The sequence below is a fragment of the Mesoplodon densirostris genome, chromosome 12 (genome assembly GCF_025265405.1).
Source record: "Mesoplodon densirostris isolate mMesDen1 chromosome 12, mMesDen1 primary haplotype, whole genome shotgun sequence".
Classification (NCBI taxonomy): Eukaryota; Metazoa; Chordata; class Mammalia; order Artiodactyla; family Ziphiidae; genus Mesoplodon; species Mesoplodon densirostris.
In genome coordinates this window covers 51,664,790-51,679,133 of record NC_082672.1, presented here as the reverse complement: position 1 = coordinate 51,679,133, position 14,344 = coordinate 51,664,790, and the positions used below count along the sequence as shown (strand labels likewise).

The following is a 14,344-nucleotide window of genomic DNA, read 5'->3' as shown; positions in this document are numbered from 1 at the left end:
CCACTGGATCACCTACACTTTATTTAGGTTTTGGAATCTCGTTCAGGTACGCTCACCGAAAAGGCTCAGGAGGGGTTACTTGAATACACGCCGCAAACACGTTCTAACTCTTTGAAAATGTTTTTAGATCCGCTGCAGCAGGCGCTGGGCGGACAACTGCCCCTCCCCCCAGCCGAAAGCTGCCCTCAGCCCCGTCCCTTCGCCCGGCCCCCGCGCCGCCGCACTGCATGCTGGGAGTCGTAGTCCCGGTTTGCTTTGCCCGGAGGGATCGAAGGGCACGGGAGTCCAGCTTGCCCTCGCGCTACTAGAGGTCGCGTTCTTCCGCTGCTCCCTTTCGTTCTGTCGGGCGGAGCCTTCCGTGAGCACGGCTGGATTTGTCTGTGCTACCGTCTCTCTTCTGGGTTTCAATAAAGTTTTCCTCTTCCTTCCTCTGTACGGAGCTCAAGATGGCGGCCTCTTGGTCGCCCTTGGTTACCCTGCGCTTAGCGCCGAGCCGGCTGAGAGGAAGATGTGTCCGGTGCAGGGCTTGGGCCGCTGCTCTCCCCACTTCGGTCACCGCCCCTGGAAACCCCTTTTGTAAAGGTTAGTGACTGTATCTGGAGTAAGCCAAGACGACTGCTTATGACCGGGGAAGTCTCGGGGCAGTCACCCTCCCTCCTCGAGCTCCCCAAACTGCCTCCTTGGTTCACGGCTTTCGAGAGGTTTCTTCGAGAGGAGTTCCACCCTCTCTTGCACCGCTGCTACTGCCTGCTCATGAAGGAGCACTGAGGGAGGTGGCCCAGAGTGACTTTCATTTTGAGGGTTAGATGTCGACCCAGGGTTTGTTCCTTCCGGGCTGTTAGAGTAGAGACCTGTAAACCCAGGTGTGGGGAGTACCTCGCTTGAAGGGATTTAAGTATGGGGTTGAGGCCTGGGAACTCTTCCAACCTGCCCCATCCCAAGCTCTCCAGGCTGGTGACCCGGGACTGTACCTCTGACATCTGCAGGCCCCGCGGGCTCTCTGGATTGCGGGAATGCAAGTGTACAGACATTCTCAGGTTGAGGGATCGATTCTTTGTGTTCTTTTCAAGTCCTAGAGGCTTCAGCGAGGCGTATTTTGTCACCAGGCTTGCATCATTCATTCATTCTTTCAAATTGTTATTCATGAATGAATGAACCTGTATTTTGAGTAACCAAGGCCACAGGAGCGCTAGTGTTACTATATTCATATACTCCCCCTAAATTGCGGGCTACTCAAAGGCAAGGACTGGGTGTCATTGTTTCCTCAGCATCTAGCACAGTGTTTGGTGCCTGATGGGCATATATATTTTTTGAATGAATGAATGACGTTATTCTTGTTGCTCCCTCATCCACATACTTACGCTTTCCTTTTTGAAAAAAAATCTCCAGGAACCCCACCCTTGTACATCTTAATAAACTGATTCTCATTGGCAGTTTAGCTAAAACTCTATCAATCTTTGATTATTATCATAAATAGAGTTGAAATTAATACTAAAACTGTGATTAAGTCACCTTAGGTTTTACTGTAAAGTTTAGCATAATCCACTTACTGTATAATGGAATATTTTGGTAGCATGAGTTTTCGATCTTAATATAAACTATTTTAAAAAGTTTTTGGAATAGGCTATACAAGCAAATAACACAAAATTCAAAAGGTACAAGAAGGAATTCGGTAAAATGTTGACTTTCTTCCACTCCTGTCCCACAGCCATTTAGTTTTCCTTCCCAGAGGCAACTTCTCATACTTGTTTCTTATGTATTCTTCCAGAGACATTCTGTATATATCCACCATATATATTTATAAATACCTGAATTAAAGAAAAATAGAAGTGGTAATATACTATACACACTGTTCTGGTCCTTTCTTTTTTTTTTTCATGTAGTATATCTTGGCGACCATTCCATATAAATACGTGTAGAACTGCCTCTTTTTTCTGGCTGCCACAAGGCATGTGGGATCTTAGTTCCCCAACCAGGGATTGAACGGGCCCTCCCTGCATTGGAAGCGCAGAGTCTTAACCACTGGACTGCCAGGGAAGTCCCTGTACCTCATGTTTTAAATGGTTAAAATAGAATTTCGTTCAATGCATGTACCATAATTTATGAAAATTAGGATTTAAGGAACATTAGCATAACAACATGAGCCTTAATGTTTGTTCTGGGTCATGCAATATGCTAAGTGCTTATCTTGTTTAATTCCCATTATCCTCATTTTGGGGATGAGGAACCCAAGATTGCAGAAGTTATTTGGCTAGTTAAGTGGCAGAATTTGTTTTGAATGTGGACATTTGATGAAAATGCAGTTAGAGGTCAATTTAATTGTAACTAAAGTTGCTCCTTCCCCCTCTTTAAGTAAAAGAAAAATTTAAGTTGAAACGTTATTCAGTATTTAGAGTCTGATTTAAGTTTGTTTTCTATCCTTTTCTTGATGTTTTGGGGGGGTTATTTACTGTTGACATTTGTTTTATCTCCTTTTTTTCATCTTTTCAAGCCTACTGTTTACTGCAGTGTAATGTGAGGGAAGCACATTACACTTAATGTTAAACAAAAGAAGGAAGTAGATAAAGGAAAAGAATGAGAGGAAAGGAAGAGCATGTTCTTTGTTTTTATGCTTCATTTAAGCCTTCTTTCTTTTTTTTTCTCCCCTTAATTTATTTACTTATTTGGCTGCATGGGGTCTTGGTTGCAGCATGCGGGATCTAGTTCCCTGACCTGGGATCGAACCCGGGCCCCCTGCATTGGGAACGCAGAGTCTTAGCCACTGGACCACCAGGGAAGTCCCCATCTAAGCTTTAATGCCAGCCTTGGCTCTAAGACATTTTGGAAACTGGAAATGTGAAAACTTTAGAGGTCCTAAAATGGTGTTCATTCATATCACCTAACTTTAAATTCCTTAGGAAGTACAATTTATGAATCCCATTTTGCGATATATGTATTTCCATTAGTCAGATTATTAACCAATTGAAAGTATCAATAAAATTTGGTATCTTAAATGATTTAAGTATATATGTCAATTTTGATATTACTCCTTGTTTTCTTTTAGGTCTAAGTGTATCTTCATTTAATGTAACAGTTATTCAATCTCCAGATAGTTATGGGGAAACATTTTATTAGAAATCAGAATGGTCATGGTGTGGGTAGAAAATGCCTCGAGATTGCTAATTCAGTTGAAGTCTTGTATTAAGTGTATGGAGGGGGAAAGTGAATGAAATTGGCTCACAGGCCTTGAATAGCTTACAGTCTTGGGAGATGGAATTACAATAGCTAATGTTTTTTGAGCTCTTTCTGTGTTCCAGGCAGTCTGCTAGCCGTTTCTTTCTCTCATAATTTTATCTTCATAAAAACTCTATTATAAAGTTATTTTAAATTTTTTAAAAAATTTTTATTTTTTAATGTTTCTTTTTAAAAATTTTATATTGGAGTATAGTTGATTTACATTGTTGTGTTAGTTTCAGGTGAAACTGAATCACTTTAGTGATTCAGTAATACATATACATATATCCATTCTTTTTCAGATTCTTTCCCTATATAGGTTATTACAGAGTATTGAGTAGAGTTCCCTGTGCTATCTATAAAGGTATTGTCATCTCTATTTTATAAATGACTAAACAGGCATGGCCACTCAAGTGGTATTTGAGCCCAGGCATTTTCCCTCCAGAAGCACAAACTTAACCAACCACTGTGTTCTACTAGCTCTTTACCGTGACAATGAACATTAACACCACCATAATCTAGGCCCATCTGAAGTGTTGTAGGACTACAGAGGAGAAAGCAGCTCTGCTTGGAGAGGGGAGGGCTTTTTAGCAAAAGTGTGGAAGTGAGCTGCACCTCGCCCTTATTGGTGTATGTATAGTCCCTCAGGGGGAGCAGCTAGAGATGAAGCTTGGCAGGTGGGCTGGATTCTGGTTAGAAGAGTCCTGTATGGTATGCAAAGATGTGTAGGCTCAGGGGGATACTGTTGAAGATTTCTTAAGAAGAGAAGTGATCAGGTCCATTTCAGCATGATTATTTATCCCTGTGGCTACCTGAAAAACAGGTCAGGAACGCCTGGATGGGGGACTATTGGAAGCTTGGTGATTATTTAGGAGGAAGTTGTAGTAGTTCAGGGAGAGTGATTTAGGCCCTGAATTACTGCTGTGGTAAAGATGGAGAGCAGGGCAGCAAAGGAGGGAATTCAGAGACCCTGCTTTGGTAAAATTGACAGGATCTGGGGGAGACAAGGAAAGAGAGGAGTTAAGGTCAATTTGGGTTTCCTAGTTTGGGTCATTTAATGGCATCAAATTCCATCTATCAAAGGAAACTAAACAAATGAAAAGTAAGGCCAGAGGCATTTTAGGGGGAGGTTCCATTTTGGATATGTTAAAGTTGAGGTGTTAGTGATAATTCCAGGTAAATAAGTCTAAGTAGTTGTAGGAAATATGGGATCTGAGTCTAAAAAAGGAAATATGAGGTGTTGAGAGCCATGAGAATGGAAGAACTAGCCTTGGAATATTTGTAGAATGAAAAGGAGAAAAGGCTAGGGATGAGTTCTTGAGGAAAACTGATGTTTTATGAGCAGAAGGTGACCTCATCAGAGAGCAGTTAGAGAGGTCATAGGGGAAATTGGAGAGAAGCCAAGGAAGAGAACGCTTCTAAGTTTTCTAAAACTTAAAATCAGTGTATCTATTTTACTTAAGCTAGCCTTAGAAATTAAGCTTCTTTCTGTTTTTTTTTTTCTTACTTTTTGGCCACACTGCGTGGCATGTGGGATCTTAGTTCCCAGACCAGGGATGGAACCCGCCCCCCCTGCAGTGGAAGCGCAGAGTCTTAACTGCTGGACCACCAGGGAAGTCCCAGAAATTAAGTTTATTTCATAGAGGCAAGGTAATATGACAGTCACACCTTGTGATTTCTTATCATTGTAGTGTCCTTCTGTATCTCAGTGTTATATTTTTAGATCTCTCTATTAACTGAAGATTCGTATTTACCTTTAGTCACAATCTCTTCTTTAGTACATGTACGTTGGAGATCTTGATTAGGTATTAATGTGAGTAGAACTCAGCCATATGAATTGGTATTATTTATTGGCTATATAGATTAGTGGTTAAGAAAATGGACTTTGGACTTTTATTACCCAATTAGATGAACACCCTGTGTGAAACTTCATGTTTCTTGGATTTCCATTAATGTTTATTATTATATTAGAAAAGAAGGGTCATGCCTGCTCCTGAGACTGATTAACTTCATGATAATGGTTTCTTTCAGTCAGTTTTTTTTTTTTTTTAAGCATAGCACAACTTATTACATGGCATAGCTAGTGCCCAGAGGTAGTTCTGGGGTGGACGGTGGGCAGATGAAATAGGGTGGGTTCAAGAGTAGAACCCATTAGAAAGGAACTGTAGAAGTCCAGAGATGGATTATTGATCTACTGTAGATTTGCACTGTGTTATACCTCAAGAGCTTCATTCTCTTTGTTTAAGTAAATGATGAATATTTAAATGGGTTTAACTATTTTAAAAAAATTAACTTTTTTTTTTTGACTGCGTCGGGTCTTAGTTGCGCCAAGTGGGCTTCTCTCTATTTGCGGCGTGCGGGCTTAGTTGCCCTGCGGCATGTGGGATCTTAGTTGCCCGACCAGGCACCTAACCGGTGTCCCCTGAGTTGCAAGATGGATTCTTAACCACTTAAGTCCTGGTTTTACCTATTTTGGATTTGTCTTTTCACAAAAGTACCACAGAAATAATAGATGTCAAGGGCCCAGTGCAATAATACGCTCTATAAATTCTGACAGAAGGTCATGTAGCCTCAGCTTGACTATATCTAATACTGTTTCCCTAGGCCACTCATATTTTTTTCTTACTTGTGACTAAGATTTGTTCTAATTTCTCTTTTAAGAGCCTTTTGAATATGTCTGTTCTTCCTGCTGTGTTTTGTCTTCCTTGCCTAAGGTCCTCTGTTGAGGTCCCACTTTTCTGTGGACCCTGCTGGAGGTACCTCATACTTTAATCTCCAAAATCTTTTTTGATAACCTTCTTTCACTGTCCTACTTGTCCTTCTTATTTCTTCTCTCCGTTCAGCTCATCCTAGAAGATACTTTTCAACACATTATCTATCCATATTCTTGACCAGGTGTGCCAGTTTTCAACAATTTTTAAAGCCTGAACATGTAGTTCTTAGTGTAGTTACTTCAAAGCTTCATAATGCAATTTATATCTTAAATGTAATTCCTGTAGATTCCATTTAAAAATTCTTATTTATATATTTGTGTAAAAAAATGTAAAATAAATGAACATAACAAATAGATGCTATTTTTCTTTATTGTTTGAAAGAAAATAGACCCCTTAGGTCTCATTATTAAATAGTGTTTGAAAAGGGTGAATATTAAGGAGTTACTCAGTATGCTAGGCCATGCCTGTAATTACTTCAGAATAGCTTTATTCAGATTTTTAGGCAGTATTTTACTGATTTGTTATGAAATTTAAGTACTGGTTTTTTTCCTTTTGTAAAGTTACACACATTGGCACATTTAAGATTAACTAGCTTCAAAAGGAAAAGAATGATAACTGGCAAGCATTTAGTTTTAATTTTCATAATTTTTCTATTTAAATCAAAAGCACCCTTTTAAAGCCCCTAAATCATCCTTTTATAAATAAAGTAAATGCATTCTTTGATGATGGCTTTTGTTGTTTTTTTAAAGAAAGAGTTTAATTAAGATTTGATTTTCTTCTATTCTGCACTTTCTTTATTCATCACTGAATCAAACATAGGTGTTTAATGTCACTGGTAAATCTGACTTTTTGGGTCATTGATGACCATTGCAGTTTTCGAGAAAAGCCGCTGAATATTTCTCTTTGGGGTATGAATAGAACATAATAGAGCATAAACGGGCTGCCTGTGACCTTAGCATGGGCTTCTGTCATTGTAGGAGAACATTTCTGGTCAGTGGCCACTGTTTACAGTTTGTTAAAATCAACACAAATGTACAAAACACTCATGAATAATTGTGAACACAGTATTTGAATGGATGTTTAATAAATATGCATTAAAAATATAATTACAGTAATGAAGTTACAGCTGAAATTTTAATCCAGCCCTTTAGAAATATTAAACGTGCTTTTCCTGATTGTGCATTTTTCTCACAGCAGTTGGGTAAACATTTTAAACTGGAATTCTAAATTCCTTATATAGTTTTGATTTCATTTAACTAAGCGTGTGTTCTTTTTTGGCAACAATCTTCTTTCTCTTTGTGAAGAAGTGAAGCTCATTTTATTCCATAACTGTTACTTAGAAGAATTTTGATCAGTTCTGTCGTAGGACTAATGAACATATGGGATACCAGATGAATAATAAAATGTGACCTGGAAAGACTAGATTGTGATTTTGGTTTCATCCTATGGTACTGGATCAATCATTTAATTTGGTATTTCCTTTTTCTCAACTGTAGAATGGGATTAGTCATCCTAACTCTGCCTTCCTCACATGTCATCTATGAGGCTCAGATAAGTTATTATATAATATGAGAAAGTCCTTTGAAAATGATAAGAAATGTTATATAAATGTAGGGCTATGTGGGAGTAATTGAAATATTAATATCGAAATGCTAGAGGTGGTGGATTCCAGTCAGTGAATAGGAATGGGATGAACTCAACTCTATGTATAATTACTAAAACCATTTTGATTTTCGGGGAGACTCACTTATATTAACAATGGCAAAGGGCTCAGTCTGATTTCAGTGCTTTGAATGCCAGAAAATGAAGTTTTGATTTTTCTAAGATTGTGCAGAGGGCCTCTGTAGATAACCAGGGATGGTGTTATCCTGGACTTAACTACCTTTTCTCTGGATCTTCTGAATATCCAGAGGGTCTTAGAAAATATGAGCTACTGCTTTCGTCATGATGTTTCAAAGAAGGCTGTTGAAATTTGATTTATAGTATGCAGGTAAGTCACTAAGGTAAATTATCTTAATTTAGTAAGATACTGCTTATGAATACTGTTTTCAAAGGAACTCAAGTTGTTAATTATTTGCTGTGCAGCAAGATATGAAGATAACGTTTCATGGGATCATAGAATAATAGAGCTGAAGAGGACCTCTGGGTTATGTAGTTAAATGTCAGGTGGGAAGGTAGTTTCTGCCTTTATTCTTTCTTTTTGAGGCATCCTGTTCATTTTTGTATAGCCCTAATTGCTAGAAAATTCTTTAAGTAGAATTCTTCAAGTAGAGCTTTTCTGTAACTTCTCCTCATTCATCTTGACTCTTTCCCCAGGCACAACTTATATAACTCTAGTTCTCATTGCGCTTATGGCAGTTTTTAAAGTATATCTTATTCATTTATATAGTCATTTATTCATTTATCATATTATTGGTTGCCTCCTTGTCCCAATTCCATTTGACAACCTTTAAAACATTAAAGACATATTTCTACCATTCATCCGTTCATTCATTCCCCAAATATTTCTTGGTGCCATCTGTATGCTAGACACAGAGTGCTGGGATGTTGTTACTCTCTCCTCAGTGTCAACTGTCTCTTGTCTTATTAGTCAAATCTTATGACATGGTTTCTAGATCCTTGAACTACTTCCCTTCTTGAGATTACAGTCTGCTTTCTGAATGTCACTCTGAAAATGTGGCCCACATATCTCAATATATTCCTTCAGACATGTCTGGCCCGAGCAGTATTTTAGGTTACCTTTTCTGTTTCCTGTTGCATTAAGTTGGTGGCCAGGTCATATTCATGTCTCACCTTAAGACTCCTAGGGCTATTATAAGACAGGTCTCTTTTGTTTGTATTTGATTAGTTATTTTTTCTATTAAAAAATAAATTATTTTTATTATAAAAATACTATATGTGCATAGTAGAAAATACAGGAAAGATAATTACTGTTAACTTCATTTTTATTTTTAAAACATACTTATTGAAGTATAAGATTCATTTAGTAAAGTATGCAAGTGATAAGTGTAAAGCCTACTGAATTTTCATAAAGAGAATAGATTTGTGTAAATACAACCTAAATCAAGAAATAGAACATTTGTAGTACCCAGAGGCTCCCATTGTGTACCCTCCAAGTCACTAGCTTTTTACTCCCAATGGCAATCAACATCCTGATTTATGTTACTATTGATTTATCCTTTCATCTCTTCTTTTTTCTTTTTTTTTAAAATTAATTAGTTAATTTATTTTTGGCTGTGTTGGGTCTTCGTGCTGCATGCAGGCTTTCTCTAGTTGTGGTGAGTGGGGACTACTCTTTGTTGCGGTGTGCGGGCTTCTCATTGCGGTGGCTTCTCTTGTTGTGGAGCACAGGCTCTAGGTGCGTGGGCTTCAGTAGTTGTGGCATGTGGGCTCAGTAGTTGTGGCTTGCGGGCTCTAGAGCACAGGCTCAGTAGTTGTGGTGCATGGGCTTAGTTGCTCTGTTATCCTTTCATCTCTTGATGGACACTTAAGTTGTTTTCATGTCGTGGCTATTTAAATAATGCTGCAATGAACATGGGGGTGCAGATATTTTTCTGAGATAGTGATTTTGTTTCCTTCAGATAAATACTCATAGGTGAAATTGTTGGATTCTATTTCTTAATGAATTATGCCAGATTTATAGATTGCAAATATTTTCTGTCATTCTGTGTGTTGTATTTTCACCTTCTTGATAATGTCCCTTTTTAAAAAAAAATTTATTTATTTGGCTGTGCCAGATCTTAGTTGCAGCATGCGGGCTCCTAGTTGCAGCATGTGGGATCTAGTTCCCTGACTGGGGATTGAACCTAGGCCCCCTGCATTGGGAGCACGGAGTCTTAACCATTGGACCACTAGGGAAGTCCCGATAATGTCCTTTGATATACAAAAATTTTAATTTTGATGAAGTCCAATTTATTTTTTCTTTGGCTGCTTTTGGTGTCATAGCTAAGAAATCTTTGCCTAATCCAAGGTCATGAAGATTTACAATTATGTTTTCTTCTAAGCATTTTAAAGTTTTAGCTCTTACAGTTATGTTTTTGATCCATTCCTTCTGGGGTTTAATTGGGAGTCCTTAAGTCTGAGTTTCACAGGCGATTGCGATGTCCAGACAGGATTGGATTTAGAAAGTCCACACCTGTTAAGAGAGATCAGGGATTGGCAACCTTTTTCTGTAAACATTCAGATAATACTTTTGTCCTTGCCTGCCACGGTCTCTGTTACAACTTTAGCTGACCCTCCATATTTGTGAGTTTGACATCCGCAGATATAGCGGGCCAACTGTTCATTGTACTGCACCATTTTATATAAGGGACTTGAGCATTTGTGGATTTTGGTATATGCAGGAGGTTCTGGAACCAATCCCCTGCAGATACTGAGGGACAACTGTACTCAACTCTGGTGTTGTAGTGTGTAAACAGCCAGAGATAGTAGACTAATGCGCATGGCTGATTTGGCCTGCAGGCTGTAGTTTGCAGACCACTGGACTAGGTAAATATTCATGCATACTTTATTTTTTTGGTTTGAAATTTTTTATATATTTACATTTTTAAACCATCTGGAAAGTATTTTGGTATGCAGTATGAGGGGATAATCTAAATTAATTTTTCTATTGTCTTCCAGTTGTCCAGATGTCACTTGTTGAATGATTTCTTGGCTCCCATTGCTTAATTCATTTATTCAACAAATATTTATTGTGTGCCTATCATATGCCAGGCATTGTAGGTGCTAGGTATACAATGAATTAAATAGGCATGGTACCTTCCCTCTTGTGGCTTGCAGTCTAGTTGAGAGAGACAGACATAAAATAAATAACAAATAGATAATTACAAGTTGGGTGATAAAAGAAAAGAACAGTGATAATATTTGGTATGCCTCCCTCTTTTATTATATATTAAATTATTCCATGAAGACTTCCTTTTAGAATGTCTATTCTATTCATTGATCTTTTGCTCATAGTGTTTTATATTTATTTTCTCATCTGGTAGTCAAGATCCCCCTCATTACTTTGCATCTTCATGATTTTCTAAGGATTTTGGATTTGGATTTTGGTGGAACTGTATTTAATCTGCAAATTAATTTGTGAAGAACTGACAATGTTATAATGTTGTGTGTTTCTTTTCAATAACACTGTGTCCAGTCTCCCAAATTTTCATTTATGCCTTTGAGAAAGATTTTAGTTTTCTTCACATAGATCTTACGAATTGATTGTTACTATGACTCTTCTTTATTCTAGACTTTTTATCTTAATTGTAAGTGGGATCCGTTTTTTTTAATATTGTATTTCCAACAGGTCATTGCTAATATGTCAGAAAGATAAAGCCATTAAAATGTTTTCCAGTATTCTCCTTTGTTTAAGAGGGGGTATAATTAAGCCACTGAGTTCTTTAAAATTCATAAGTGGCTTCCTGGAAACTTCAGGATTAAATTCAAACTGCTTATTGTTGTAAGGCCCTGTGTCACATGGTTCCTTTATATTTTTCTAGTAGCCCAACCCTTGCCCCCTCTGCCTTTCACTTTATATCTCAATACTGATCTTGTTTCATTTTCTTTAGTGCACTATCCTCTCATATTTTAGAGCCTTCTCCCAGCTTAATGCCTTTCCTTCCCTTCCTTCCATTTTTCCCTGGCTAACTCCTGTTTGTCCTTTTGCTCTCAATTGAAACATCATTTCCTCTGAGTACCCTTGTCTCCTTAAGCTAGGTTACTAGCTTTGGCTCTGTGATCTCATAGCATCCTTCTCTTCCCTTTACTTCATACCACACTTTGTTAAAGTTGTTTATCCACTTGTTTATATCTCCCCCAGTGCCCTGTTGGTATTTTGAGTGCAGTTACAGTGTCTGTCTAGCTAGCTGTGTTTGAAGTTTTCAGTACAGAGCTTTACACTCTATAGCTGCTTTATAATTTGTGGAATTAGTTGTTGCTTATTCAGTTTTTCTATTTAATAGGTTTTCAAATTATTCTTTTCAGTATAATTAAGTTTTTGAACCTAATTGCACCTGTTGGTACTTTTATCCCATTGTGTAGCTCGGCAACATCATCTTGACTGTGATAACAGCACTGATTTGTCTCCTAACTTCGTGTCATCTTTGTATTTGAGGGCTAGGTCTGCATTTATTGCCAGATTTTGTTCTCAAAGCTCAAAAAGGTGTACATAAATCTAATTAGTCAAAATTCTTCAAAGCCAGCTATGTGAAATGTAAGGGCTTTTAGATTTATATGGAAAGGAATTTCTTTCCTCTAACACTTCAACTTTGGGCTTTTAGTAAAAAAGCTGCTGACTCACAGACATAGAAAAAAACTTATGGTTACCAAAGGGGAAAGGCAGGAGGAGGGATAAATCAGGAGTTTGGGATTAACAGATACACACTACTATATATAAAATAAACAACAAGGACCTACTATATAGCACAGGGAACTGTATTCAATATCTTGTAATAGCCTATAATGGAAAAGAATATGTATATGTATAACTGAATCACTTTGCTGTACAGCTGAAACTAACACAACATTGTAAATCAACTATATTTCAATTTTTTAAAAATCTGCTGCTGCTGCTGCTGCTGCTGCTACCGGGTTTTACAAGAGTGCCGTTTATTAGCAGAGGCAGGTTGAGCCCAGAGTGCAGGCAGGGCAGAGCTCTAGCTGGGCCTGAGCAGGATGGAGACCCAGGAGGAGTGGATTGTTGGTTGTTCCAGGAGGCTTGAGTACTTCACATTAGAGGGCCTGAGAGAGGTTTGTGTTTTCTCTGTTGCCTGGCTATGATAAATGGGAGCACAATCTTCACTTGTCTGTAGCGTTATGGTGATTTTAATGAAGGCAATATCCTGGTGGTAGTTTGGGGTCACTTAGCTTGAGATCCTGTCTTGCCTATTCACTTAAATTTTCTAACATTTTGTGGTGTTTTAGTTTCCTCATTTGTAAGAAATAACAATATCTACCTTAGATTTTTTTTGGAGAAGATAATATATAGAATACCTTTCAGAATTCTATCACTCATAAATTTTCAAATGAATCCAAGGTCTGCAAAGAAAACCTTAAGTTGTTAAAATGAACCTAAAGCATATAACTTTTCTGGGTTACATGGATACCTCTTGTAATGTGTTAATTTTGTATAACATCCTTAATTCTACTGAAGTAAACACATGTAATGCCTTGAAGTAGTCAAGACTCATCACAAATCGTATTGAAAATTTCTGAACATACAACCGTCTAGGAAGGAATAATGCAAACAGATAGTTTTCTTTACCTTGAAAACTCTTTAAATTTGTATGGTCATGTGTTATCTTGCGTATCTTCAATTCTTTCCTTTAATCATAGGATACTTTTGAGCTGAGAAATCTTTACAGAATGTTTTTGAGCTGAACCCCACTTTACTGACAAGTTGTATGTAAAACTTCTGCACATTAAACTACATCTCTACTGATTGTGAGTGTGAAGTTGGAGATGGATTCTCAAAAAGTATTTAACCTCAGGTATTAAAACAAAAAAACCTTAAGGGTGAAGCAAACCTTTAAAATAACATTTCTGAAAGGAAAATGCTTACTTTTTGTTGAAATAGTCTGGTCCACCATTTTGCTTAAGTCTCTAAAGAATATCTCTAAGACTTTCTTAACTAACTACCTTTGTGTAGAATTTGAAATTCCATTCCAATTTAAAGCACCAAAGAACACAGAGACCACACATCCCCTTTGTTGTTATTTCTCAGCTCTATGGAAACAGTGTCAACACAGTTAAGCTTTATGACATATGTTTTAGTCAGGGTTCTCCAGAGAGACAGAACCAATAAGATGTATATACATTTAGAAAGAGACTTATTATAAGGAATCAGCTCATGTAATTATGGAGGTTGACAAGTCCCAAGATCTACAGTCAGCAAGGTGGAGACCCAGAGACCCAGGAGAGTTGGTAGTGTAATTCCAGTCTGAGTCCGAAGGCCTGAGAACCAGGAGAGCCCATAGTGTAGTTCTAGTCCAAAGACTGGCAGGCTTAAGACCCATGAAGAACTGATGTTTCAGTTTGAGTCCAAAGGCAGGAGAAAACCTATGTTCCAGCTTAAAGGCAGTCAGGCGGAAGGAGTTCCCTCTTACTAAGGGGAAGGTCAGCCTTTTGTTCTGTTCAGGGCTTCAAGTGATTGGATGAGGCCCACCCACATAAGGGAGAACAGTCTACTCAGTCTTGTGTTTCAGGTGTTAACCTCATCAGAAATACCCTCACAGACACATCCAGAATAATGTTTGACTAAATGTATAGGCACTCGATGGCCCAGTCAAGTTGCCAAATAAAATTAACTTTCACAACATATGTCAAGATTATTGTTGTCCTCAGTGTGTGAGCAGCATTTCCCCTCATGTTCTTAAGGTACTTGCAGCAGTCCAGCCATCTTAATTTCACAGGTAAAAGTACAAAGGCAGGAAGGA

General features: G+C 38.0%; 1 protein-coding gene across 2 annotated transcripts in view; it reads left to right on the top strand.

The window, feature by feature from the left end:
* AFG1L (AFG1 like ATPase) overlaps positions 1–14,344 on the top strand; it is a 232,887-nt gene that overhangs the window by 23,905 nt on the left and 194,638 nt on the right. Inside the window, exon 1 of one of the 2 annotated variants that reach the window (XM_060115133.1) lies at positions 284–582. The exons of the other annotated variant lie outside the window; for it this stretch is intronic. Coding sequence (XP_059971116.1) covers positions 447–582 — 136 coding nt within the window. The 5' untranslated portion in view covers positions 284–446. Of the gene's footprint in view, positions 1–283; positions 583–14,344 lie in introns of those variants that run through there. 2 annotated transcript variants of the gene reach the window in all.